At 26.8% G+C, this 27,978-nt stretch overlaps 2 protein-coding genes across 7 annotated transcripts in view; both read left to right on the forward strand.

Annotated features, from left to right (window-relative positions):
- Positions 1–976: 976 nt before the first annotated feature.
- Positions 977–13,845, forward strand: LOC127281974 (SEC14 domain and spectrin repeat-containing protein 1-B). Of its 2 annotated transcripts, none has more exons than XM_051306011.1 (18): positions 977–1,128; positions 3,291–3,480; positions 3,731–3,923; positions 4,042–4,155; positions 5,305–5,479; positions 5,600–5,703; positions 5,801–6,010; positions 6,128–6,313; positions 6,434–6,548; positions 6,674–6,915; positions 7,955–8,077; positions 8,166–8,357; positions 8,589–8,812; positions 10,059–10,296; positions 11,937–12,088; positions 12,390–12,555; positions 12,837–13,056; positions 13,260–13,845. In XM_051306011.1, the coding sequence occupies exons 2-18, from the start codon at positions 3,293–3,295 to the stop codon at positions 13,601–13,603; spliced, it is 3,186 nt and encodes a 1,061-aa protein (XP_051161968.1). In that variant the 5' UTR covers positions 977–1,128; positions 3,291–3,292; the 3' UTR covers positions 13,604–13,845. The 2 variants fall into 2 exon arrangements, with proteins under 2 accessions (XP_051161968.1, XP_051161978.1); XM_051306021.1 differs by lacking the exon at positions 977–1,128 and adding an exon at positions 2,445–2,748.
- A 1,752-nt stretch (positions 13,846–15,597) lies between these two features.
- Positions 15,598–27,978, forward strand: part of LOC127281946 (muscle M-line assembly protein unc-89) — a 40,467-nt gene continuing 28,086 nt past the window's right edge. For 4 of the 5 annotated variants that reach the window (XM_051305966.1, XM_051305984.1, XM_051305991.1 and 1 more), the window contains exons 1-3: positions 15,598–15,709; positions 18,418–18,688; positions 27,154–27,276. In XM_051305966.1, coding sequence (XP_051161923.1) covers positions 18,506–18,688; positions 27,154–27,276 — 306 coding nt within the window. In that variant the 5' untranslated portion in view covers positions 15,598–15,709; positions 18,418–18,505. The remainder of the gene's footprint in view (positions 15,710–18,417; positions 18,689–27,153; positions 27,277–27,978) is intronic. The other variant, XM_051305975.1, reaches the window with a different exon arrangement.

Consider the following 27,978-nt stretch of genomic DNA (forward strand, 5'->3'; position numbering starts at 1 on the left):
TTTTTTACTTAAAAGAAATGGTATTCAATGAAATAAATGAAAGAGAAATTATTTAGTTCGTTTTTGAAGGGAGGAGGAAGAATTTTTTCATTTTCCAGGAAAACAACCTTTCATAAAAAAAGAGTTGATTTTTAAATTTTAGCGTATTATTAGTTATTTTCTAGTTTGTATGTTTTGAAAAAAGTATTTTTTTACTTGGAAAAAATAGTAGTCAATAAAGTAAATGACAGAGAAATTTAGTTAGTTTTCGAATGATTTTACCTTTTTCAGCAGAACATTCTATTTAATTTCTATTTAATTCTATTTAATTTAAAAAAATAATTTGATGATTAAAAATCAATAATCAGCGTGCAAAAGTGCCGGATGGTCTATAGTATTTATAATAATTGTATGCTACCAGTTACAATGTCGATGGCAAATTGTATGGCACTATTTACAATTTCGATGGTACAATTCATCGTTTTTTAATGGTATTTCTAAATTATATATGGTACCATTAATATTTTCTATGGTACCATATATAAATTAGTTTATTTTGCTGAAAATTTCATGAAATCATCAACAAACTATTTTAATTGAGCCATTACACGGTTTATCTTTTTTTTTTTGCTAGAAGAATTTACTATACAGACACATGTACCGTTCAAATAATTTTTTCTGTTTTTTTCTTTAGAAAATTTTAGACAAAAGATCTTTTTTTTTTTGGAATATATATAAAATTGATTTTCCATAGATTATGAAATATCTCAATTAGAAATATCTATCACTTCCGGTTTAAATTATTCCGGACAAACTATGAGAGACTCTTTTACACTCCCTGTCTGATTCTTCTAAAGATTAAGGTGTGTCCTTCGGCGTTTGGTTTGGTGGAGGGAATAAAGGGAAAGAGTGGAGGGAAGGGAGGTCTGGAATGAAAAAGTCAGTGAGAGAAAGGGAGAGAGAGATAGGAAAAGCGAGACTTGAGAGAGTATATACCGTTGCATCTGAATGGACCAGAGGTGAGCGGTATGAGACTCAGTGGAAGACAAGCAGCCTCCACGTGAGTCTCGTGTCATATATATACCTGCGAAACATTGTGAATATTTTCCAATTATTTCTTCACTACTGTAAATGTCTATTTCAAGCCAGGTAGGCTTTAAATTCTTGTGTTTTACAAAAATCTTCATTTTCTTCTTCTTTCTCTTCTTATTTCTTCTCCTTTAATTATTTCTTCATTTTTATTTTGTTTCTTCTTTTAATTATTTCTTAATTATCTTCGTTGCAATTCTTCTTCTATAATTCTTCATTTTTTGTTTCTGTTTTTATTTTGCACTTATAATTATTTCTTCATTCTCTTCATTTTTGGAATTTTATTTCTCTACACGTATTAATCAGTGAAGTCCTACTTAGGTGATAGTTCGTCCTGGTTGTATTTGACTTATGTCCTAGTTCTCTTCGCGTGGGATTAAAAACAAAATTTATGGATGGATTTTTTATAAGTGAATGTTTATAATTAACTGAATTTATTACTTCAGTGATGTTTAAGTGAAGTTTATGGATTCGAAAATATATATATACTTTAATAATAAAGTGAAGTTCAATAATTCGTCACTAATACTTTTTTTTATAATACAGAAAATTAATAGACATTAAAATAAGCTGCAACGCTTATTATTTTAATCCAATTTTGCTTATTTTAATACCAAAATGGATTAAAATAAGCAAAATTGGATTAAAATAATAAGCGTTGCAGCTTATTTTAATTTTTTTAATTTTTAATTTCCAAAATGGATTAAAATAAGCAAAATTGGATTAAAATAATCCAATTGCAGCTTATTTTAATGCCTTTTAATTTTCTGTGAAGAGATGTTAAATGATTCGATAATAAAAATTATAAATAATTTATAAAAGATAGATTGAAGCTATTTAGTCTTCAATAGAAAAATATACGAAAAGAATTGATTTCAACTAAATAAATTTATCACTAAATAAATAAAGTTTTTTTTAAATTTCTTTTTATTTTAGTTTCATTTTTTCAAAAATTGCCTTTCAAAGCCATATTCATATTATCTTCATTAAATCTTGAAGACGCAGGTGAACGAATATATTTGTGACCTACACTGAACACCTGTACTCATTAGCGCAGCTGATTCCTGGGTCACCACAAAAATATATATATAAATATAGAAGAGAAAAAAAAATGTCTTCAGTATGTGAGAAGAAAAATTTTTTAGAAATAACAAAAAAAAAAATTTTTTTTTTTAGAATAAGGGTTGTGGTTTTTGTGGTATAAAATTGTCATTCAGAAAACACGTTGCGCATATACATATATATGAATGTATCGAGAATCAAGCTGAATCGAAGGACCGAATAATACCGTAAGTTACACCTTTCGAGAGGGGGATTTGAGGGAAAAGCGGTCACGTTGATACTTTGCTATAAAGGTTCTCCTCGCAGTCTCGTGTGCGATCGTGTTCAAAATGCAACCATCAGTGAAACTTTCTGCTTTGCTATGCGAATAAATTTTCACCTTTTTAATTCTAAATTTACACCGAAAGTGATGTGAATTTTTTTTTTTTTTTATCGTTTGACCTTGTAATTTTACATAAATTGTCTCATTCACTTTTCAATATTCTATTTGGCGCCAGTAAATAAAAATATACTATTCAAATCAGTGTTTCAGTTGAGTGATTGACCCTATTTTTTTTAAATGCCGGAAGATTGTTAATTATTCAGATAATACACTGTCCGGAAACTGAAATTTCAATGGTAATTCACATATATACAAATAATGTTGTTTGTTTCCTCTTTTTTCGATGATAGGAAAAAATAAAATTTCTTTTTGTCATTTATTTTAAATGGAAATTTTATTAACAATTCTTGCTGTTTTTTTTTAATATTTTCTTTTTTTGTATTTCGCCTTAAAATTAGAGAAAGTTTTTGGAAAAAAAAGAAAGTTCTTGAATTTAAAGAAAAAAACATTCTCTTTGATTGAATTTTTTTTGTATATAAAACATGTTTCTTCAATTCCAACTCCAGTGGGGAACACAGAAAATTAAAAGACATTAAAATAAGCTGCAACGCTTATTATTTTAATACAATTTTGGTATTAAAATAAGCAAAATTGAATTAAAATAATAAGCGTTGCAGCTTATTTTAATGTCTTTTAATTTTCTGTGAAAAATTAGTTTTTTTGAATGAATTTATCAATCCTGATATTAAAAATATTTTTTCTTCTTCACATATGAATGAATGTTTTTATTTAATTAATTTTCACGGGAAAAATATTGAAAAGAATTTTTGAATTTTAGAAATGCCTAGTCCAGAGCTCGAAGCTGTTAATATTCTTGAGACCCTTGAATCCGGTCTGGCGTTACTTCCTGGGGGAAGAGATCGCGAAGGTCGGCCATTGGTTGTTGTAAATGTCCCTCCAGGTGATCCACCTTCAAGTTCCAAGTCTAAATTGGAAACACTTTTGGAATATTATTTGTCAATTTTTAGGTGAATAAAAAAAAAATAAAAATAATTGAAGAAGATTTAATTATTTTTATTTTTCATTTCCTTCATTATATAATTATAATATAAATAAATAATTATTAATTATTAATTATTAATTATTAATTATTAATTATTAATTATTAATTATTAATTATTAATTAATAAAAATTATTACACACAATTTTTTTTTACAAATAATTTTCATTAATAGAAGTAAGAATTGATTATAAAATTTTATTAAATTATATTTCAGTGAAGAAACTAAACAAAATGGTTTGTGTCTTTTAATTGATGCACGCTATGCTGTTTGGCGTGTCGCAAGATCTTTTATTCGACATTCGACACTTCTTTTGGGCACCAATGCAACATCAACAATTGCAGTTCGTCCTGATGGATTTTGGGACAAACGAGTTGATAATTGTACAAAATCTCATAAAGAAGGAGAAGTATGTCTAAAGTCACGTGTATCAATTTTTTTTTATTCCTTCAATTATTTATTTATCTTCAAAAATTATTGAAGATATATAATAAAAAAATAATAACTTATTTTTGTTTATGTTTCAGCCAATATACATTCCAGTTACCAGATTATATACGTTTATTCGACCAAATCAATTGACCTATGATTTGGGAGGAACAAAATCTTATGATCATACTGAGTGGATTCAGAGTCGAGTGGTAAATAATAAATTTTATAATTAATGTTAAATTTGAATTCGTGAAAATATGAAAAATTACAATTTGGATGGTATTATTTACAATTTGAATGGTACCACTCATTATTTTCATTGTATTATTTATAATTTTTATGGTACCATTTACAATTACAACGGTACCATTCAGTTCTTTGGTACCATTCACTATATCGATGGTACTATTTATAATTTTGATGGTTTCATTTACAATTACTACGGTACCATTCAGTACTTTGGTACCATTCACTATATCGATGGTACCATTTATAATTTTGATGGTACCATTTACAATTACTACGGTACCATTCAGTTCTTTGGTGGTACCATTCACTATATCGATGGTACCATTTACAATTACTATGGTACCATCCAGTTTTTTGGTGGTACCATTCATTATTTCTATAGTACCACTCATTATTTTGATGCTACCATTTATAATTTTAGTGGTACCATTTATAATTTTGATGGTACCATTTACAATTACTATGGTACCATTAATTATTTCTATGGTACCACTTATTATTTTGATGGTACCATTTCTAATTTTGATAGTACCATTTACAATTACTATGGTACCATCCAGTTTTTCGGTGGTGCCATTCATTATTTCTATGGTACCACTCATTTTTTTGATGCTACCATTTATAATTTTAGTGGTACCATTCACAATTACTATGGTACCATCCAGTTTTTTGGTGGTACCATCCAATATTTCGATGGTACCATTTATAATTTTGATAGTACCATTTGCAACTACTATGGTACCATTCATTATTTTTATGGTACCTCTCATTATTTTGATGGTAACATGTATCATTTTGGTGGTAGCATTTACCATTATTATGGTACCATTCAGTTTTTTGGTGGTACCATTCATTATTTCTATGGTACCACTAATTTTTTTGATGCTACCATTTATAATTTTAATGGTACCATTCACTATTTCGTTGGTACCGTTTACAATTACTATGGTACCATTCAGTTTTTTGGTGGTACCATTCAATATTTCTATGGTACCATTTATAATTTTGATAGTACCATTTACAAATACTATGATACCATTTATTTTTTATGGTTCCATTAACAAGTTTTATAAAAATATAATGTACATGTTTTTTTTGCATGCACGTAGCACATCGAAGAACATGCTAACGATTTTTCAATGTTAATTGCCAAAATGACAGATCTTAGAAATAATTTAAGAAGTCTTGAAAAAATTCGCTCAAGAGAATCCAAAGATAATCTTGCATCTTTTTGGGAAACCGGAACTGAAGTCACGTTTGCAGCTCGACGTATTCTTAACACAGGTTTATAATATCCACTTCAGTATTTTTCTTCATCATTATTTTTATATCTTCTTTTCATTTTTCTTTTTTCTTCTTACTAAAATTATTTTATTATTCAAATATTCTGGAAAATTTTCTTAGGTCGTCTCTTAGTAAACAGTTTAATGGGTAAAGATACATCGCAGGATATTTTAGATGCTGTGCAAGGAGTTAATAAATCTTTAGACACAATTGAACGCAAGCAGGTGTGTAGTGTAACGAATTTTTAATTTTTAATGAGAAAAAAAAAAGAAAGATTACACTCTAATTATTGTATATTTAATTTAATAATTATTGTTGCAGGTGGAAGTCGAAAGCGCTTGGACGGAAATGGAACGCAATTTAGATACAGTTAGGGAAATTAAAAACTTGGAGGAAAATGTTTCAAGAGTCACCAATTGGATTTTGGGTCCAGCTGATTCTATGCTTAATTCACGCTATCAAATTGGATTTGATGTTACTTCTTCCGAGGAATTAAGAAGGGAACATGAAAAATTAGAACTTGAATGTAGAGTATGTTAACAAACAATTATTATTAATTATTACTAATTTTTAATTATTTGATACAAAGAAACAATTATTTAAATTTTATTAATTTTAATTTTGAATATTAAAATTAATTATATACAGGATACGTATGGAAGATACGCTGAACTTCTTCATAGAATTGATAATGTACCAAACGGATGTGTATCAAGTGATCTCAAATCCCAAAGAGATTTTATGGATTTTGTGTGTCGAAGTTTTGCCACTAGATTAGAAAGACGAAGAAATGTTCTTATTACTTCCCAAAGATTTTTTCGACTCGTTTCAGAGGTTCAATATATTATTTTTTCATTTTATTGAATAAAATATTATTTCATTTTATGACTAAAAAAAATTTTTAAAATACAAAAAAACAATTAAAATAATTTATCAATTCTTTTTGTTTTACAGTATTTTGATAAAACAAGTGAAGTATTTGATAAGCTAATTATGGGTAATAGATCTCATGATTATTTACAAGCAAGATTAAAATTACAGAAACTGGAGAAAAGTCAATCTATGCTTGGTAAATGTATTTTAATTTATTTATACCATTTGTTAACAAACAATTTGTTTGCTATAAATATTTCTAATTAGAAAAATATAATTATGGGGAGAAAGTAAAATAATATAAGAATTTGTGATTTTTAGAAACTCTTGAGAAAGAATTGGTGAAAGAAGGTGAAAAATTGTCAGACATTCTTTCAATGCCTGTGAAGGATGCATTGTGCCGTGATATTCACGTTGATTACTGTGAAGATATAATTAATGTTCGTGATATTTTAGACGCCACGAATGCTAGAAAAAATATCTTCAACGATAGTGTTGAATTACAAAAATTAGCACTTAATCAAATCACATTGATACACACCTACGAAAATGATGCTCAACAGGTAGAAATCTAAATTATTTAAAAAAAAATTGTTTGTACTTTCAAAATGGTCTCCAATTTTAATCAAATTTTAATAATAAGTTGTAGAATGTTGTATGGTACCATTCACTATTTCGATGGTATTAGTCATTATTTAGCTGCTAACATTTATAATTTCGGTGGTACCACTCATTATTTTGATGGGACCATTTATAATTTTGGTGGTACCACTTACAATTATTATGGTACCAGTATTTTGATGGTACCAATAATTATTTCCATGGTACCATTCATTATTTTGATGGTACCATTTATAATTTTGATGGTACCACTTACAATTATTATGGTACCAGTATTTTGATGGTACCAATCATTATTTCCATGGTACTATTTATTATTTTGATGTTTCCATTTATAATTTTGATGGTACCGCTTACAATTATTATGGTACCATTCACTATTTCGATGGTACCAGTATTTTGATGGTACCAATCATTATATCCATGGTACCATTCATTATTTTGATGGTACCATTTATAATTTTGATGGTACCACACAGTATTTTGATGTTTCCATTTATAATTTTGATGGTACCACTTACAAATATTATGGTACCATTCACTATTTCGATGGTACCAGTATTTTGATAGTACCAATAATTATTTCCATGGTACCATTCATTATTTTAATGGTACCATAGAAATAATTATTGGTACTATCAAAATACTGGTACCATCGAAATAGTGAATGGTACCATAATATTTGTAAGTGGTACCATCTAGTTTTTTAGTGGTACCATTAATTATTTCTATGGTACCACTCATTATTTTGATGGTAACATGTATAATTTTGGTGGTACCATTGACAATTACTATGGTACCATTTAGTTTTTAGTGGTACTACTCATTATTTCAATGGTACTATTTATAATTTTGATGGTACCATTTACAATTCCGGTGGTACCATTAATTTCTTTTGCAATTTATTTAATTACTCTCCCCCCATAAAAAATTGAAATTTTTTAATTTAAAAAATTAATGATTTGAAATTTACATTCAAAGGCTGTACATTGGTTAAATGATCTCTTCGATGTTCTTCTTGGAAGTCACGTTGAAATTGGCTGCAATATGAATGAAATTCAATCGCAAAAGGAAGAACATCAAGCATTCCAAGATACTGCCAAGGTAATTAAAATAATTAAATATAAAACTTGATTCATTAAATATATTAACGGTATATCAAAACAAGAAATTAAAATGTCTACAAAATTAGGGTACGTACGAGTACGGATGCCAATTAATAAATGGAGCTCGAGTACTTAGGCTTTCCTGTAAATTATCAGTAGTGGAAAATACTGATCTATCAGTTAGATTACGTTTGGCATGGAGAAAATTACATTCTGTTGGACAAGAGCAACTAACAAGATTGAGAGTTTGTGCCGTTTTTCATAGAAACGTTGACGACGTAAGAAATTCACCTTTTTAATTACTTTAATTATTATTATTATTATTTGTCTAATTATTTTTTTCACCTAGAAGAACAAAATTATATGTCAACAAATTATTGTCATTATAAAAATATTCCATTTTTTTCGTAATTAATTTCATTGAAACTAATTAGTTCAATTAATTAATAAAATAATTAATTAGTTAATTGATTAATTTTATTATTTAATTAATAATGTTATTTTTTTAGCATTGTAAACAATTAGGTGATATAATTGAAATTGTAGAGAAGTTGTTAGAAAAACAGAAATTAAAAGTCGAATCGGGATCATCACCGGATGTTGAAACTTATCCGAAGGTCGAAATAAGAGAAATTCTCACAAAAAGAGAAGTACTTTTGCCGGAAGTTGGACGAATGGTGAGACTTGGCAGACTCTTGAGAACAAGATTAAAAGATCCATTAAATTACCAACGGTAAAATCTATTTTATATTTGCTAATTGATCAAACTTTGTTATCAGTTGAACCAAAAGAAGAAAAATTCTCTATAGATAGCAAAAATATTAAAAGTTTTTAAACAGTGTCTGACTGGAAATTGACTTTACTACTGATAGCAAAAAAAAATCATTTTAGTCTGACTAAAACTGACTGCTACTACTTATATCAAATTCTAAAGCATTTTGCCTGTCTGACTGAAGTTGGTTTTTACTACTAATGAAAAAAATTCTTAAATTTATTAAGTTGCCTGACCAAATATGACTGCTACTACTTATAAAAAATTAAAATATTATTAGTCTTACTGAAACGGACTTTTACTACTAATACCAAAATTTTAACAATTTAATACGTTGTCTGACTAAAGAGGACTGCTACTACTAATACTAAATTAAAAATTATAAGTTCGATATGAAACTGCATTCTTTTAGTAACAAAATTTCTAGAATTTATAATCTTGTCTGGCTGAAAAAGACTTTCACTACTTATATAAAATGGACAATTATTTTTCAGGCTGTCTGAAACAGACTTTTACTACTCACATTACAATTATTAGAAATTGGAAAAATTCTACATGTTAACTTTTTTTAACTAAATATCAATGTTATTAAATATTAAAAACGCTGTCTGACTAAAACATACTTTTACTACTGAGAGTTAATTTTTAAAAAAATTGTTATCTATTTTATTATTTTCTTTATAATTTATTCAATTTCCAAAAAATTTTCTTCCAGTTTTACCTATTTTATAGATTTATCTAAACGAATTCTATGGAATTTGATATAAAACTTGCAATAAAATCCCTATTCTCGTTAGTCACATCAAATATAAATGTATGTTTGCGAAATTTCTCAAAATATCTTTTGGAAGCAACGAACCAATATATATACATATATATATGTTTATCCAGGAGCAAAAACAACGAAGAGTGTGAAAATAACCTTCCCTTACTTTCAATTCCCCTCCATTGAAATCTTTTGCGCGCATGTATACTGATGGCAATGACGTTCCAACTAAATTAGATCAGTGACCTACCTTTTCATTTCTTTTCGCGCTGTCAAGGCATCGCTGTCACTTTCTTACATAATATCTTTCACGCGAGTTGAATGTCTCCTTTTTTTTTGCACATTTCAAAATTTTTGAATACCTAATTAATTAACAAAAAAAATTATTTTATTCTTATTTATGTGATATTAAAAAAAAATTTTTTTTCAAATATATCCCAGAATGTCCGATTCGGAGAGAAAATCACCTGATGAAAGTGGAAATTTATCGGCAATTGAATCAATTTCAAATAAATTACTTGAAGTTACGAGGCTCGCGGAAAAATTAGATGCAAAACTTAGTGAGGCTGGAGCGAGGACCAAACAAGATGACAATAGCTCTACGCGCCTAGATTCACCGCGTCATCAAACCACTTGCGTTGATTTTCAGAAAGATGAAAAAAAAGATCATTCCGTTGAGGTTTGTTATTTATGTTTTTATTAATTTTTTTTTTTATTAATGTTTTTATATTAATTCTTTTTATTAATGTTTTATTAATTTTTTTTTTATTAATATTTTTATTAATGTTTTTATTAATGTTTTTATTAATAAGGAATTCTATAACAATTATAAAAAATTACCATTTACAATAAATATGGTACCATTTCTTTTGGTGGTACCATTCATTATTTCAATGGTACCTCTCATAATCTTGATGGTAACATGTATAATTTTAATGGTACCATTTACAATTATTATGGTACCATTCAGTGTTTTGGTGGTACCACGCACTATTTCAATGGTACCATTCATTATTTCGATGATACCATTTATAATTTTGATGATACTACTCATTATTTCGATGGTATCATTAACGATTACTCTGGTACCATCCCGTTTTTGGTGGTACCATTCATTATTTTTATGGTACCAATCATTATTTTGATGCTACCATTTATAATTTTAGTGGTACCATTCACTATTTCGTTGGTACCATTCAGATTTTTGTTGGTACCATGCACTATTTCAATGGTGCTACTCATTATTTCGATGGTACCATTAACAATTACTATAGTACCATTCATTATTTCTATGGTACCTCTCATTATTTTGATGATAACATGTATAATTTTTGTGGTTCCGTTTACAATTATTATGGTACCATTCAGTTTTTTGGTGGTACCATGCAATATTTTAATGGTACCATTCATAATCATGATGGTAACATGTATCATTTTGGTGGTACCATTTACCATTATTATGGTACCATTCAGTTTTTTGCAGTACCATGCAATATTTCAATGGTACCATTCATTATTTCTATGGTACCACTCATTATTTTAATTATAACATGTATAATTTTGGTGGTACCACTTACAATTATTATGGTACCATTAAGATTTTTGGTGGTACCATACACTTTCAATGGTACTACTCATTATTTCGATGGTACTATTAACAATTACTATGGTACCATTCATTATTTCTATGGTACCTCTCATTATTTTGATGGTAACATGTATATTTTTGGTGGTACCATTTACCATTATTATTGTACCATTAAGTTTTTTGGCAGTACCATGCAATATTTGAATGGTACCATTCATTATTTTTATGGTACCACTCATTATTTTAAATATAACATGTATAATTTTGGTGGTACCATTTACCATTATTATGGTACCATTCAGTTTTTTGGTGGTACCATGCACTATTTCAATGGTACCACTCATTATTTCGATGATACCATTGAGTTTTTTGGTGGTACCATTCACTATTTCGTTAGTACTACTGATTATTTCGATGGTACCATTAACAATTACTATGGTACCATTCATTATTTCTATGGCACCTCTCATTATTTTGATGGTAACATGTTTAATTTTCGTGGTACCATTTACAATTATTATGGTAGCATTCAGTTTTTTGCTGGTACAATTTATTATTTCTATGGTACCACTAATTATTTTGATGGTAACTGTATAATTTTGGTTTTTTTATTATTATTTCTATTAAAGTTTATATAAATAAGGAATTTAATAACAATTATAAAAATTTTTTTTATTCGAACCAAATTTAAATTATTTTTAATCGTCTTTAGTAAATTACAAATTTCGCAGATTGCAACTGATGAAAAATTACCTGATAGCACAATTGAAGATTCGAATATTGAAGAATATGTAACAGCAACGGAATGTTCAACAACGCCAATTATTCGATCCCGAAGTGAATCAGTTATAACAAGTTCTGAATATGAAGATGCATTAAGCAGGTAATAATTATTTTGATACAAATAAATAATTATTTATATAATTGTAAATAATAATTATTAAATATTTCTTTGATAATAGTTAAGTAACCAATTAGTGGAATCAAATAAATTTTTCTTCATTATCATTTTTTAATTTGTTACTTCTTTTCTTTTTTATAATAATAAAAATATTTGTTTCTGTTAAATTTTGAGATAATTTTTTCATGTACGCGTGGGAATATTAATTTACATTAAATATACATAAATTTATAGACAAAATGTTGTATTATTATTTATCAGTTAGAAAATAATTTGATCGCAGGAATGTTGATCACGCATCAACGCCTACGGAATACGTTATACCTGTTTTATCATCGAAGAAAAGCGAGCCAGCAATTATAAAACCAATAGCCATAAAATCAACAGCGACAGGATCTCAAGATGAAACGAACTGTGATCGAGCTGTTTCAATACAAAGATTCATTGAGGTAAAAATATATATATATATATATATTGAAACTTGAACTTTAAATTAGTAAATTGATACTGATACGTATTGGCAACCAGCATCAGTTTTTCGTTTCAAGGAGCATTGCTCCCGCATATATACCTGATAACCGCAAAATAAAAAATTCAAAAGAAGATGAAAGTATTTTTTTTTGCAAAAGAAAAAAAATTTAATTAAAAAAGCATTTTTTCATCATTAAAAATAATTTTTTATGATTTTTGATTTTTAAATTCTAAAGAAATTTTTTTTTTGAAATTCCAGGGAAAAAGTGGGAAGATTGTAAAGGAGGTGACAGAAACGACGACACTACGAGTGTCTCACGATACTCGATTAGGAGTATCGTCTTATAAATTAGTTGCTAATACAACTCGAGATAATCAACATCATTGTGATGTGAAAAAAATTCAAGATCTCAAACTCACTTGCGAAAGTGAAATTTCTCCATTAATGGAATTGAACAATTATTCCGAAGTTGCGAATAGTATGTGATAAACAATTATTATATTTGTTTTAAATTATTTATTTAAAAAAATTAATTATTTAAACAATTATCTATTTAAAAAATTAATTACTTAGCAAAATATTTATTTAAACAATTATCTATTTAGAAAATTATTTATTTAAAAAATTACTTATTTAATCATTATAATAATGATATAATGAAATTTTATTTTTAATTCACAGCTGGTCGTTTTTATAAAGACTACGATTCAGATTATTCAAAACAAACAGTTGGCCATTTAAATGGTTTTGAGAAAAAATTATGGTCACACGAACAGGAAGAACATTCATATTCACCGCAGCAATGTTCAATAAATGGTTCCGCGTCATTAATTAAATTCAATAAAATAAAAATGCTCGAATCATCATTGCCAATGAATAATAATAATAATTCAACAAATAATTATTATCAAAGATGCAAAGAAGAATTAACAACAAAAGATATGGAAACAATAAGGGACATTGATGGAATTGATAATGGGTTTTTAACCAAAATTCGTATGGTAAGTCAAAGAGGTTCTTCGTAAAAAAAAATGATTTTCCAAAAAAAAAATTTTATTTATTTTACTTTTGAGAATATAAAAAAGGGGGGGTTACTAACATGCCATAATTTATTGATCTTGAACAAGAGGCAGCAAAAAAAGCATGAGCTAATAACGCCTCCTGCTATTTATTTATATTAATTTTAACAATTTTTTTTTTTGATGTTGTATTGTTATGTATTTAATGCTGTATTTTTTATTTTTGTAAATAAAGTCAGTTTCCAATAGTTCGTTTTCATTTTAATTAATTAATATAAATTATTAATTTAATATTAATTAACTAATGTGAATTATTAATTTAGTTTTAATTACTTAATGTAAATTATTAATTTATTCTTGTTGATAATTTTTATAAAATTTGTTCTTTTTTTTGTTATCTTTTTTTCTCTTTAGAATCTGCATTGATATTAACTTCTTTGTTGCTTTTTTTTACAAAAAACCAATCGAAAATTTGGAAATCATCATCTTTAATCGGATAAATTTTACTGTAAGTAGAAAAAACCGTTTCAAGACAGACAGTGCAAATTTTAAACGCCCACGAAATACTACCCTCATAACAAAAGGATATCCCTAGGATATCCATATCAATGGTCGATATCCTAGAATGGTTCCCAGGATATCTTGGGATATCCATATCAATGGTCGATATCCTAGAATGGTCCCCAGGATATCTTGGGATATCCCTAGGACATCCAAACCGCCGGTCTGTGGGACATCCATAGAACATCCACAGGATATCCCTAAGACATCTACAAAATATCTATTGGATATTATATCGCAGGATATCCTCAGGATGTCCGTGGGATATTCTTAGGATATTCACGGGATATTTAATATCTCAACATATATTTTTAAAGGTTAAAATTGTTAAGCTAATATAATGAATAATAATTATAATAAAAACAAAAATCTTATGAGCTTCTAATTTATTTTAAATGAAGATTTGAAACGCATTTTTCAAAGTTTTTAAATAAACTCATGCACTTAATGTATAATTAATATTAATAGTTATTCGTTATTTGCGGGGAAGAATTTATATTGTTTAAAGCCAATTTATTTTCTAAAAATATTAAGCATATGAATAAAGGAATGAATCACGAATGAGCAAAAAAATTAGTTAATAATTTTTCAAATTAAACAACTTTTTCGAAAAACAAGTTGCATTTTATTTTATTTATATATAAAATTTAATTCACAGAATATTCTCACTCGTAGTCTACTAATGACTTTAAAAACAGTATCCTGAGAATATCTTCTTAACATCCAGAAGATATACTGAGAATATCCTGAAAATATCTGTGGGATATCCTGGTGATATCTATGGGATATCCTGATGATATCTGTGGGATATCCTGACGATATCTATGGGATATCTAGAGGACATTTATGAAAGTTTATAGAGATATCCAGAAGATATCCTGTGGATATCCTCATATATCCATGGGATATCCAAAGGATATCCAAACCGACGATTTTTTGGATATCCTTAAAAGATCCTTTTGATATCCATAGGACATCCCTAGGATATCTGCGGGATATTATCAATATATCCCAAGATATCTTGTGTTATTAGGGATTCGTATAAATATATACAAAAATAATCAATCAATTATTAATAAATCAAAATCAAATTCATCTGATGATCATTATTGATCAGATATTGGGAAATGTTCATATTAGAAAAGAAAAAAATTCATCTGATGATCATTATTGATCAGATATTGGAAAATTTTCATATAAGAAAAGACAAATTTTTCTTGAGGTAATAAAAATTCCCAAAAAAAAAAAAAATGATATTTAAATTAGAATTTGCAATTTTATCTCAAAAAAAGATTTGCTAAATATACAATTGCGCTTGGTGGATGATGGTATGGACCGATCATCATCCTCGGGAATTATCGGTGCAACTCGGGAATCTACCTTGGAAAGTGGGAAGTTCTCTTTATACCAGTTAAAGTTTTAAAAGTTTTAGTGTTTGAGCGGCCTTCGCGGCAGATTGTTATAATACACGTCGCTCGATTCTCATATAACACATGTCACGCGTGTCTTATTAATAATGTTATTGTTGTTCCGTGAGTGTGAATACTTCCGGTATCAATTTTTATTCAATTCATATGTGTGACAATTTTTTTTTATTTCGTCCTTATGATCTTCAAATATTTTATCCTTGAATTTTTCTTTTACCGCGCAAAATTTTGGTACTGAATTAAAAAAAATTACAAAAAATAATTTGAATTCGAAAATTTAAGAATCGATGAAAAAAATTTTTGTGGAAATTATAAATTTTCTCATGTAATTTGTGCAAAATTCGAATTTTCAAATTTTATTATAGATCGAAAGATTTAAAATTAACTTACGAAGATTAAAAATAATTTTCCCTAATGAAAATTTTTTAAAGTTGATAGAACACTGTGTTATCAGACACATATTCTTGAATGAATACCATATTTGAAATAATACAAAAAATTAAATTAAATTGAAAAAAATTGAAATAATTAATTTAAAAGAAAATTTTTTTATAATGTTCCCAAATTTTTGTTCACTTTCTATGCATTATTTCTGGTTGAAGGGCTACCGGTCAGGCAGGTTTTCTTTACGTCCATGTCGATGACGTCAGTATGCGCTAAGATTCATATTATAAATACAATGCGCCGGGTTTTTAAAACTTCTGGGAGGAAAATTGTAGAAAAAAAAAAGACAGGAAACATTAATTGACACTCCGAGGATCATTATTATTATTATTATTAATTAAAGTGCATTAAACTTAATTTCTATTTTTATCTCATTTTAAACAAGTCCGTTATCAACACACTTCCATTATCTTCATCTTCCGCGGAACATTATATTTTCTCCACTCTCTTGTTATTATTCAAGGCTAATGAATTTGTTCAGTCAATGTTAAGTAATTCGTTAGCAATTTATATTTTCTATTTCTTCAATTTTTGTTTTTAATTTCTTTTTTATTTAAATTTTTAATATTTCAATTTTTGTAATTATTTATATTTATCAAGAAAAAAAATATTTATTTTTATATATAGTGCGACAAATTATGTGTTATTTAACGTTACATACGACATTAAATAACAAAATATTCTTTCATGGCTTCTGCGGTTTTGCGTGTCATATACATATATATATATATATATATATATTGGTCTATGGCCAAAAATAATGTTTCTTCGAAGGCTTCTCTTAATTGACACCAAGAAGAAAGACAAGGAAGAATGTAGTGAAAAGAAATTTTTTTTTTTTTAAAAGAAATGAGAGAGAAATGTTATCTTGAAAAGAAGTAAAAAAAATAGAAAAAAAGTGGGTGAAATTGATTTATTACATTATAAAAAAATATTTGGAAAAATTTTTCATGTATTTTAAAAATGCAGAAGATATAAATTATTTTCAAAAAAGAGTGAATGAAGCAATAAAAATTGTTTTAAATAAATTCAAAGTTAAGTTTGTTTGACTTTGATGAAATGAAAATAAGCAACTGTTTTAAATGAAGATTATATATTTCAAACAATCTCGCAGGCATTCTAAACTATTATTAACTTTATGTAAAATACTTTTTTTTTCTTTTCAGTTATTATTAAATAAGAATTGTATAATTATATGGATAAACATTTTTTAAACTGTCGACTTTTTAAAAGCTTTAAGACAAAAATAAAAATGATACAATGAAGCTGACTAGTTTTCTATATTTAAAACAATATGATACAGTTCATGAAAATTTTTCATCTTTCTGTTCTTTGCATTTAGAATAAAAATATTCATGTAAATTGTTTAAAAAAAAAAAATTTTTTTAATTTAAAAAAAAATTTTTTTAATTTAAAAAAATTAGAAAATAAATTCAAAAGGAAGGAAAAGGAAATTTAATATTTTCAAAATAACATTGCCAATTAAAAATAATAAATTACGATTCAACAAATTAAAATTTATTTATTTTTGCAGATAATACAATATTGAAGTTATATTAATAAATATTTTTGGAATTATAATTTTATCAATAATTAATTAGAAAATAATATTAAATTATTGTTTATTAAAATAAATAATTAATATTCCGTTGCTAAGAAAAAAGAATCAGTAACAATTGCCATGCGGAAAGTTTTTGGAATTATGTAATTTTATCAATAATTAAAAAATAATAAAAATTTAATTAGAAAATCAAAAAAATTAATAAATAGCAGAAAGAAAGTAGTACAAAATATTGAAGAAATAGAAAACATATTTTTGACTTACAATAAAAAATATAATTTTTAAAAATAAGTGTCAGAAATTGAATACTGTAATTGTGGATTACAGTAAAGCCTTTAATAAGAATTATCCATATTTGATTAAAAAAAAAAAAAAAAAATTATCAGCCTTGAGTAATAACGATATCACTCGATTACGTAACAAAATTTTTCGGTTTTCATAAATAATCCCGTTGTCGCAACAAAATTATGACGATTAATCGTGTTTCTGCACTACTGACAAGGTCACTGTCGCGCTGTATATTTATTGTATATATAAAAAAAAAAAACTTGGAAATGCAATGCCAGCGAATATTTTTCTGAACATTAGCCAACTATATCAAATTGCGAAAAAAATATAATAATAATTATACTTCTGTCAATTTCTTCGTATATTCTAAGTTCAGTTAATTTTAAGTTCAAAAAATCATAAAAAAATATTTTAATTTTCTATTAAAATTAAATAAAATACAAAAATAAATAAACAAATTTGAAGATCAAGGATTGAAGAGGAAAAAATTTATTTATTTAATAAAATAAACCGGGTACGAATTATTTTTGTTTTGACAGTTGATTGAGAAAAAAAAGAAATGAATAATCAATTATTGTGTTAGTGGAAAAGAATTGGATGTAAAAAGAAAAAAAAAAGTTATAGAATATGGTAAATGGATGTGAATCCGTGGACATGGAGGAGAATCGCGAAGATGTTGATGTTCAACAGGGGGATTTTTTGGCAAATAGATCGGAGGAAATTTCCTCCTCTCAATCCCCTGTGACGACAACAATTGGAACAATTGCACTGCAAAGTGGCGATACTCGTCTTGTTATTGCGCTTCTTCAAGTAAGAAACAATTTTTTTTTTTTTACAATTTTTTTTACATCCATTTTTTTGGAAATAAATATTTCTATTTATTTTTTAAATTAATTTTTTTTATATTGAAAATTAATTAGCAATAAATAAATAAATAATCAATTAGTCAAATAATTATAATGAAAATTTGGAATTCTTCTATAGAAGAATAGAATCTCTAATACTTCCTCGATGAGGAAGCAATTCAAATATATTAGAAAACAAATTAACATAAAGTTATTGCTTATTAACATATAACATGGAAAAATGCATAAAAGAGTTCTAAGATTAATGTACTCTTCTATATGACACTTTTTTTTAAGAGTTCGAAAAGAAAAACAGGTTTTGAAAGTTTAGCTATTGAAGTCACATAGAGAGTTCAACGCCCGAATCTATTGGTATCTAGGAATATATATATTTTTCATTATAAAAACCGCCTTTCTGATTTAAAAATTAGAATAAATATTTTATCTTCAAACCCCATGAAAATATAATAATAATAATACAATACAAACTAAATATTTATTCTGCAAACAAAAAAAAAATCGAAAGAATTAGTTATTTTTAAAAAAGTGGGTTTAGTTTCTTTCCCACAATCGATTGCAATTACAATCCTTTTAAAGGAGATAAAATCTGAAAGTGTAAAAAAGTAGGAGAAAAATTGCAGTTTGCAATTTTTTATTATCAATTTTAGATCAAGAAAATGTTTTTTTTTTTTTGTAAAATCGGTAAAGAAACAGATTTTGTTTAACTGTGAACAGCTTCTAATCTTGTTCAACTTTTTGTCTGCTATTAATTGTTATTAGTATTAATTGCAATAATTGTTCGTTAATATTCAAAAACAAATACAAAAGCAACAATGAAGCTAATCAGATACGAATTAAGTATCCTAATTGTGATATGTAATGAAATTTTCGCATTATCTTCAAATAGTGATTATGGATTAGTAAAGTATCTAAAGAAAGAGTCGAAAATGCATCAGGTGATGTTTATTCTCGACGATCAGGTCAATAGCACAAGGCATTTTGTAAAGAAAATCGGTAGGGATTTTCCATTCTTGTGTATCAGCAACAGTGAAGTGAGAAATAAATTGAAAAAAATTTATTTACCATCACTTGAAAATCCTAGAAAAACAACTCTATTTGTATTGGAGAAAAATAGTCTAAATCATAAAACTATTTCTTCACTTCTTAAAGTAATGTTTCTACTTAAAATACTATCAAAATATTCATCACAGCCAAAATGTTTAATTGTAGTACATTCTCGTCAATCAAATGACATAAATCAAAATCAAATTTTACAACAACTTTGGAAAAATGACTTTTTAGACATTATGATTTTGATGTACAATCAAAAGAAGAATAAGATACCAATTTTGCATCAGATGAATCCTTTTACTAAAAAATTTTCTACTCGAAAATTGACATCTAAAAGTAAATGGTTTCCAAATAAACTACAGGATTTAGATGGTTATCAACTGAATCTTCTACTCCATATCAAAACAAAGAATACAGAATTTAGGGAACAACAAAAATTTGCTGAAATTTTAGGACAAGGAATGAATTTTAAACCCAATATTCGTCTAACGATGAGAAATTATTCATCATTAATAATGTTCAATAAAGACATAGTTCAAAATAGAGCTGAAATGTCTATAAGCTTAGTCTTTCATCATGGTTTGATAAATCATTATATGCTCAAATTGGGTTTCTACAGTGAACATGATGTTAATGTTGTTATTCCAAAAACTGTAAAATTGTCAAAAATCATTGTTATTTCACAAGAGTTTCTCTACATGATCATGTCAACCATTGGTACCATTTGTATACTAAAATTAGTTGCTATTTTAATGAGATTCAATCAAAGTACATGGGAAACATTAAACATCAGTCAAATTATAATTGGAATGTCTGTTGTGGAACCAGTGAAAACAAAAGAAAGAATTGTTTTCGGATCGATATTACTAGCTTGCATGGTCTATACTGGTTATGTTTTTTCAGTTATTTTGGATCTCACATTGAAATCGTCACCGGAAATAACAACTCTTGAAGAATTGTCTACATCCTCATTGACACCAATCATTAATTCAGTTATTTTGAAGGAAGAAATGAAATTAAGTTCTATTCCTCATATACGTAAATTGGCAGAAATTTCCCTAAAAACTTCTGGTATAGAAGCCGATTCTAATTGTCTATTGTATTTGAAAAAATATCAAAATGTTTCTTGTATTTCATACATTACACAACATATTGTTAACAATTATAGAAAATACTTTGGTGATATTAATGTAAAAATTTTAACTGAACCTTTATTAAAGTTTAGTCAATTTTTTCTAACAAGAAATTATAATCCGTATAATGAACGTTTTCATGAAATTATCTTAAGAGCCAAAGAATGTGGTTTGTTAACAAAAATTTTCTTCTCTGATTCAATGGAGAAAAACATTGGAGAGCGATTAGAGGAAATCGAAAAAGAAAAGTTATTGCTCATTTCTTTTTATGTCCTTTCCATTGGATTTACTTTTGCCGCTGTAGCATTTCTTTTGGAAATTCTCTCAAGTGTTTTTGGTAAATTTTTGTTCTTCTGAGAAGATTGATTGCAATTACTGAATTAATAAAAAAAAATTAATTTCTATTAGGAAATATTTGCAGGAAATATCTTTGATAATTTTTTGTTTCCATAGAGATGACAAAATCAATAGTACTACTTTGAAATATGTATATATATAAAGTTCAAGGCTTTTCACAATTTTCCTTGTCAAATGTAATATGGAAAATTTCCCAGTTGAAAGAATTAACGTTACTAACGTTACTAATGTTACTAACATTACTAATGTTACTAAAGTTAGTACCTATAAAAAAATTAAGAGTTTCTAAAATATATTTTCACAGAAACTTTAACACTACTTTTCCATTACCACTTTCACTTCCACTTAAACTTTTTATAATTTTCATTTCCATTTCCACTTATACTTTTCCTAATTCTCATTCGCACTTCCATTCTCACTTCTACTCTTTCTAATTCTCATTCCCATTTCCACTTATACTTTTTCTAATTCTCATTCGCACTTCCATTCTCACTTCTACTCTTTCTAATTCTCATTCCCACTTCACCTCCACTTTTTCTAATTTTCATTCCCATTCCTATTTCCACTTCCAGTTTTTTATATTCATTGTCACTACCACTTTTTCTAATTCTCATTCGCACTTCTATTCTCACTTCTACTCTTTCTAATTCTCATTCCCACTTCACTTCCACTTTTTCTAATTTTCATTCCCATTCCTATTTCCACTTCCAGTTTTTTATATTCATTGCCACTACCACTTTTTCTAATTCTCATTCCCACTTTCACATTTCACATTCACATTTCACTTTCACTTTCCCACAATGGAAGTGCGAATGAGAATTAGAAAATTAGAATTCTAATTCTCTTTCCCACTTTCACATTTCACATTCACATTTCACTTTCACTTTCCCACAATGGAAGTGCGAATGAGAATTAGAAAATTAGAATTATAATTCTCATTCCTACTTTCACATTTCACATTTCACTTTCACTTTCCCACAATGGAAGTGCGAATGAGAATTAGAAGAAGTGGAAGTGGTAATGTAAATAAAAAAGTGAAAGTGAAAATGGGCATGAAAATTATAAAAAGTGGAAGTGAAAATGGGAATGAGAATTAGAAAAAGTGGAAGTGGAAACGGTAATGAAAATAAAAAAGTAAAAGTGATAATAGGAATAAAAATGATAAAAAGTGCGGGTAAGAACATTAAATACTTCCTGGTGCTCGATTTTCGACAAGTTTCTGCAAAAATACAATTTAGAAACATTTTCTTAACTTTTTTTATAGGTACTAACGTTAGTAACATTAGTAACGTTAGTAATGTTAATTTTTCTACCTGGGATTATAAAGAATAAAAATATATTTTGTATCATTTTTGTCCTTTTATTCATTTTTAGAAAATTACAATATCATTGTAGATAAAATGAAAATCAGTAATAAATGTAATATAGTTTGTATAAATGACTTTCTTTCCAACATGTCATGAGAATAAATTGACTACCACGCGTGCATAAGATAGATTTATTTTCTGCAGAATTTCGTAGAACCATAGTGCTACTGCTTGTAACTGAAGAGTATATTCAGAAATAACTTTAGACTCATAGAGGCAACGCCCCAAAAACCATTTGACTTTCATGTTGTCGTTCATGTCAATCACGTAGTCTTTTTATGACTCTAAATTTATAAAATGTTTTCACACACATTTATATATATATATATTCACCCACACGTATATACACCTGAGAAACGTGAGCACCATGACTGGGTCAGTTATCACCAACCAGTTATTCAATCTCTTCTTAAAGGTTCCCGAAATTTATCCCGCATCTTATATATTATTCTTTCCTCGGATATTGTATATTCTATTCCATATCATATTATTCTCATCGTCATATCAGATTTTCATTTGATATACCTTTTTCAAAATAACATGTGTCCTTTTTTTCTTCATTTACATTTTTATAAAATTAAGCCATAATTTATTTTTTTATTTCTTTTCCGGATATAGAAAAAAGAATTATAAATTTATTATTTTATTCATTAAATTAAATAAAAATTAATTGAATAAAATTAATTGAATTTTAATTTAACAGATTTTTCATTCAAGAGAATTTTATCTGATACGAATTTTTAAATGACAGAAATTCAAATTCACCGAATTTTATAATTTATCCGAATTTTTTAATTGATAGAATTTTTAAGACGTTAAATTTGTCCGAAATTATAAATATTGCCGAACAAACAATCGACAGAAAGATTTCGGCGCAATTTTTAAAAATTGTCCAATTAGAAATTATCAAGAAATTCGTGATTGGTCAATTTTAAAAATTGCGCCAAATTCTTTCTGTCTACTGTTTTTTCGGACATTTATAATTTCGGACAAATGAAAATTCGGCGTCTTTAAAAATTCTATCAAATAAAAATTCGGACAAATAAAAATGCAGACAAATTAAAATTCGATGAATTGGAATTTCTGTCATTTAAAAATTCGAATGTAATTGAAAATTGAGTGTAAAATAAAAATTCTTCTAAAAATTCAGTAGAGAATTTTATCTGATACGAATTTTTAAATGAGAGAAATTCCAATTCACCGAATTATATAATTTGTCCGAATTTTTTATTTGATAGAATTTTTAAGACGCCAAATTTGTCCGAAATTATAAATATTGCCGAACAAACAATCGACAGAAAGATTTCGGCGCAATTTTTAAAATTGTCCAATTAGAAATTATCAAGAAATTCGTGATTGTTGTTGTTTTTTCGGACATTTATAATTTCGGACAAATGAAAATTTGGCGTCTTTAAAAATTCTATCAATTAAAAATTCGGACAAATTAAAATTCGATGAATTGGAATTTCTGTCATTTAAAAATTCGAATGTAATGAAAATTGAGTGTAAGATAAAAATTCTTTTAAAAATTCGAATGTAATGAAAATTGAGTGTAAAATAAAAATTCTTTTAAAAATTCGCTAGCTAAAAATTTTGTTATGTATACAAATTTGGTTTAAAAAAAAATTATTTTCAAATTTTATTTTGAAAATTTATTTATTCTATTTGTATAATCGCAAAAGTATCTTTTGTACATAATTATGTGCCATTGATGACTCTTAAATGTGCCGCAAATCTCTGGTATTAAAAACGCCTAGGCAAATGTCTTTTTTTCTTTTTTTTTGAGTGCGTCTACTTTCGGATTCATCTCTCTCACACCGGCCGGCCTCGTTACAAATATGGGAATGCTTATGGATATAGCAGTCGCGGGCGACTATTTCTTCGTTTCTCGTCGAAGGTTATATACCTTCCTTGCAATAAGTTTTGCGAACAAGTATATATGTACCTACGCTTGTAATTGGATTCACTTTCACTCCGTTTCGGAAAGACGCTACGAGAAACTTTTTTTCTTTTTTTTTTTCCCCCCTACCCATTATGTTATGTCACATGAACGTCTTAAAAAAGGAAACTTACTATGAAACTTTCAAGAAAAATTACTTCTAAATTGAAAGAAAAACTCAACTTCCTACTTTTTTCATTTTCTTCTTCCTGTAATATTTATTTATTTTTGATTATTTGGAATTCCCAAAAATTTGGATTTTCTATTAGAATATCCAAAGTTTGGATTTTTAAAAGTTCGAATATCCAAAAGTTTGGAATTTAAAATATGTACAAATATCCAAAAGTTTGAATGTCCGAAATTTAGAATACCAAAAAGTTTGAATTTTCAAAGGATCTAATATCTAAAAGTTTGAGATTTAAAAAATTTGAATATCCAAATGTTTGGATTTTTAAAAGTACGAATATCCGAAAGTTCGAATATCCAAATGTTTGAATATCTAAAAATTTTGACGTCCAAAGTTTAGAATATCCAAAATTTGAATTTCCTAAAGTTTGGTTCTATTCAAAGGATTCGAATATTTAAAGTTTGGATTTTTGAAAGTACGAATATCCGAAAGTTCGAATATCCAAATGTTTGAATATTTAAAAGTTTGAACGTCCAAAATTTAGAACATCCAAAAGTTTGGACATCCAAAATTTAGAATATCAAAAATTTGAATTTCCTAAAGTTTGGTTTTATTCAAAGGGTTCGAATATTTAAAGTTTGGATTTTTAAAAGCACGAATATCCGAAAGTTCGAATATCCAAATGTTTGAATATCTAAAAGTTTGGACGTCCAAAGTTTAGAATATCCAAAAGTTTGGACAACCAAAATTTAGAATATCCAAAATTTGAATTTCCTAAAGTTTGGTTCTATTCAAAGAGTTCGAATATTTAAAGTTTGGATTTTTAAAAGTACGAATATTTAAAAATTTGAATATTCAAATAGAAAATTTTAAGAAATAAAAAGTTTGAATGTCGATAAAATACTGAATAATTGTTGGATTAAAAACCATCGTAAATTTGCATAAATATTGTATATATATTTTTTTTTCAAAAACAAGGGTGAGCGCACGCTCTTTAAAGTGATCCAAACTCACAAGTGAGACAAATTTGGCTAAAAGCCAATGATGGAAATGGAAGCATATCTTATATTCTCTCAGCCAGTTTAGCGACTTTCGAGTTCAACGAACTTGAAATTTATTTCACCCTTGCTAATAGAAACCCTTTATTGTACAGATACAGAAAATATATAGTTGACTTTTTTCTGTTGCAATTAAAATAAACATATACGTGTGTGTGTGTATTTTATTTCTTAGATTGATTAAACGAAACATTCCACGTTTTCATTAAATTCGTTTATTGTTGATCTAAACTCTAGAAAGGATTTAAAATATACAAACACTAGAAATAAGTCAAGATTGTTGATGTTGTAATTTTTTTTTCTTTTGAATGAAGCAATTATTTTCCATTTACATATTGAGAAAAAGAGATTTTGAAAATTGAGAAATTAAAAAAAAAAATGTGGAATTATATATTTTTCAAAGATGAAAAAATAAATAATATTTTACTCGTCTCTCAGTGAGGTATTGATGATTTCTTGTTACATTTCCCTTTTGATTCTGATGTTTCATGCTCTTTATAATTAGACTTTTAGCAAGTGTCTAGTATATGAAGTTAAACGATTTCCGGAAAGTTTCAAATTAGAAACTTTAATACGTATCAATAGTTGTAATTTTAAATATGTTTCAATAAGTAGTTTTTATTTATAAAATTAATTAAAAATATTTATTTATATTATTTTTTTTTTATTTAATTGTAGTTACTAATTTATTAGAATTAAAATTATAAATGCTATTTTATAAAGTTTTAAGAATAATAAATGTCACTTTGTAAAAAAAAAAGGGTTGAAGAATTTTGACACTCCAAATGTGTATAACACATGTTCAAGCACTTTAAATAAGTATTGTCAGTTCCAGCATATAAAAGCAAATATATGTGGAGAATGAATTTTCTCAGTCTAGTTCCTTATGTTTTGTATTTTTGTAATGTAGGTCAACATTATTATGAGTTCAGAAATTATATATTACAATGTTTTTTTTTTTTTTAAATAAATAAATTAAAAGGGTGTTTAATTTATTTAGAAATTTTACTACCTATAAATTAAATTTAAAGTTAATTTGCACTATAAATTATTTCTAATAGCAAATTTTAGCAGGAAATTATTAATTTTGTTTTACTATAAATTATGTTAATTTCTACTACAAATTATCACTGCAGTAAAATTTTTTTCAAATTGCCACTGAAAATAAATTTCCACTATAAATTGCAACTATAAATTACCACTAATAGTAAATTTCTACTATAAATTAAAGTTGAAATTAATTTTCACTACAATTTGTTACCAAAAATTAATTTTTACTGTAAATTTTTAGTATAAAATGTAAATATATTAATTGGTAATAGTCGATAGTAAAATTTTCATTATTTATTACTAATTTATTTTTTTTTTTAATTTTCAGAGTGGTGAATGGTTACGATTAAAAGTTCTGGAAATTCAGCCGGAACTAACGAAATTAGGTTCTTCGCCTGAAGAGGCTACGGAACTTTCGAACGCACATGGTGAAGTTCTTTTACGTTTACAGGTAAAAACATTGATCATTTGTCTATTTTGATTTATTATTCTAATTATCCCCTCATAACAAAAGGATATCCCTTAGGATATCCATAGGATATCCATATCAATGGTCGATATCCTGGAATGGTCCCCAGGATATCTTGGGATATCCATAGGATATACCTAGGATATCCAAATCGCCGGTCTGTGGGACATCAACAGGACATCCATAGGATATCCGCAGGATATCCCTAAGACATCCACAAAATATCTATTGGATATTATATCGCAGGAAATCCATGGGATATCCACAGGATATCCCTAAGACATCCACAAAATATCTATTGGATATTATATCGCAGGATATCCATGGGATATCCTCAGGATGTCCGTGGGATATTCTTAGGATATTCACGGGATATTTAATATCTCAACATATATTTTTAAAGGTTAAAATTGTTAAGCTAATATAATGAATAATAATATATAATAAAAACAAAAATCTTATGAGCTTCTAATTTATTTCAAATGATGATTTGAAACGCATTTTTCAAAGTTTTTAAATAAACTCATGCACTTAATGTATAATTAATATTAATAGTTATTCGTTATTTGCGGGGAAGAATTTATATTGTTTAAAGTCAATTTATTTTCTGACAATATTAAGCATATGAATAAAGGAATGAATCACGAATGAGCAAAAAAATTAGTTAATAATTTTTCAAATTAA

The sequence above is a fragment of the Leptopilina boulardi genome, unplaced genomic scaffold, assembly GCF_019393585.1.
Source record: "Leptopilina boulardi isolate dan_hultmark-lab unplaced genomic scaffold, ZJU_Lbou_2.1 LbouV2_114, whole genome shotgun sequence".
Lineage (NCBI taxonomy): Eukaryota > Metazoa > Arthropoda > Insecta > Hymenoptera > Figitidae > Leptopilina > Leptopilina boulardi.

Bases quoted from the DNA above. Each gene is read 5' to 3' on its own strand.
- LOC127281974 (XM_051306011.1), top strand. From the start codon at position 3,293: ATGCCTAGTCCAGAGCTCGAAGCTGTTAATATTCTTGAGACCCTTGAA. The intron at 3,924-4,041 runs GTATGTCTAAAG...TTTATGTTTCAG, and splicing joins AATCTCATAAAGAAGGAGAA to CCAATATACATTCCAGTTAC. The intron at 10,297-11,936 runs GTTTGTTATTTA...CAAATTTCGCAG, and splicing joins AAAAAGATCATTCCGTTGAG to ATTGCAACTGATGAAAAATT.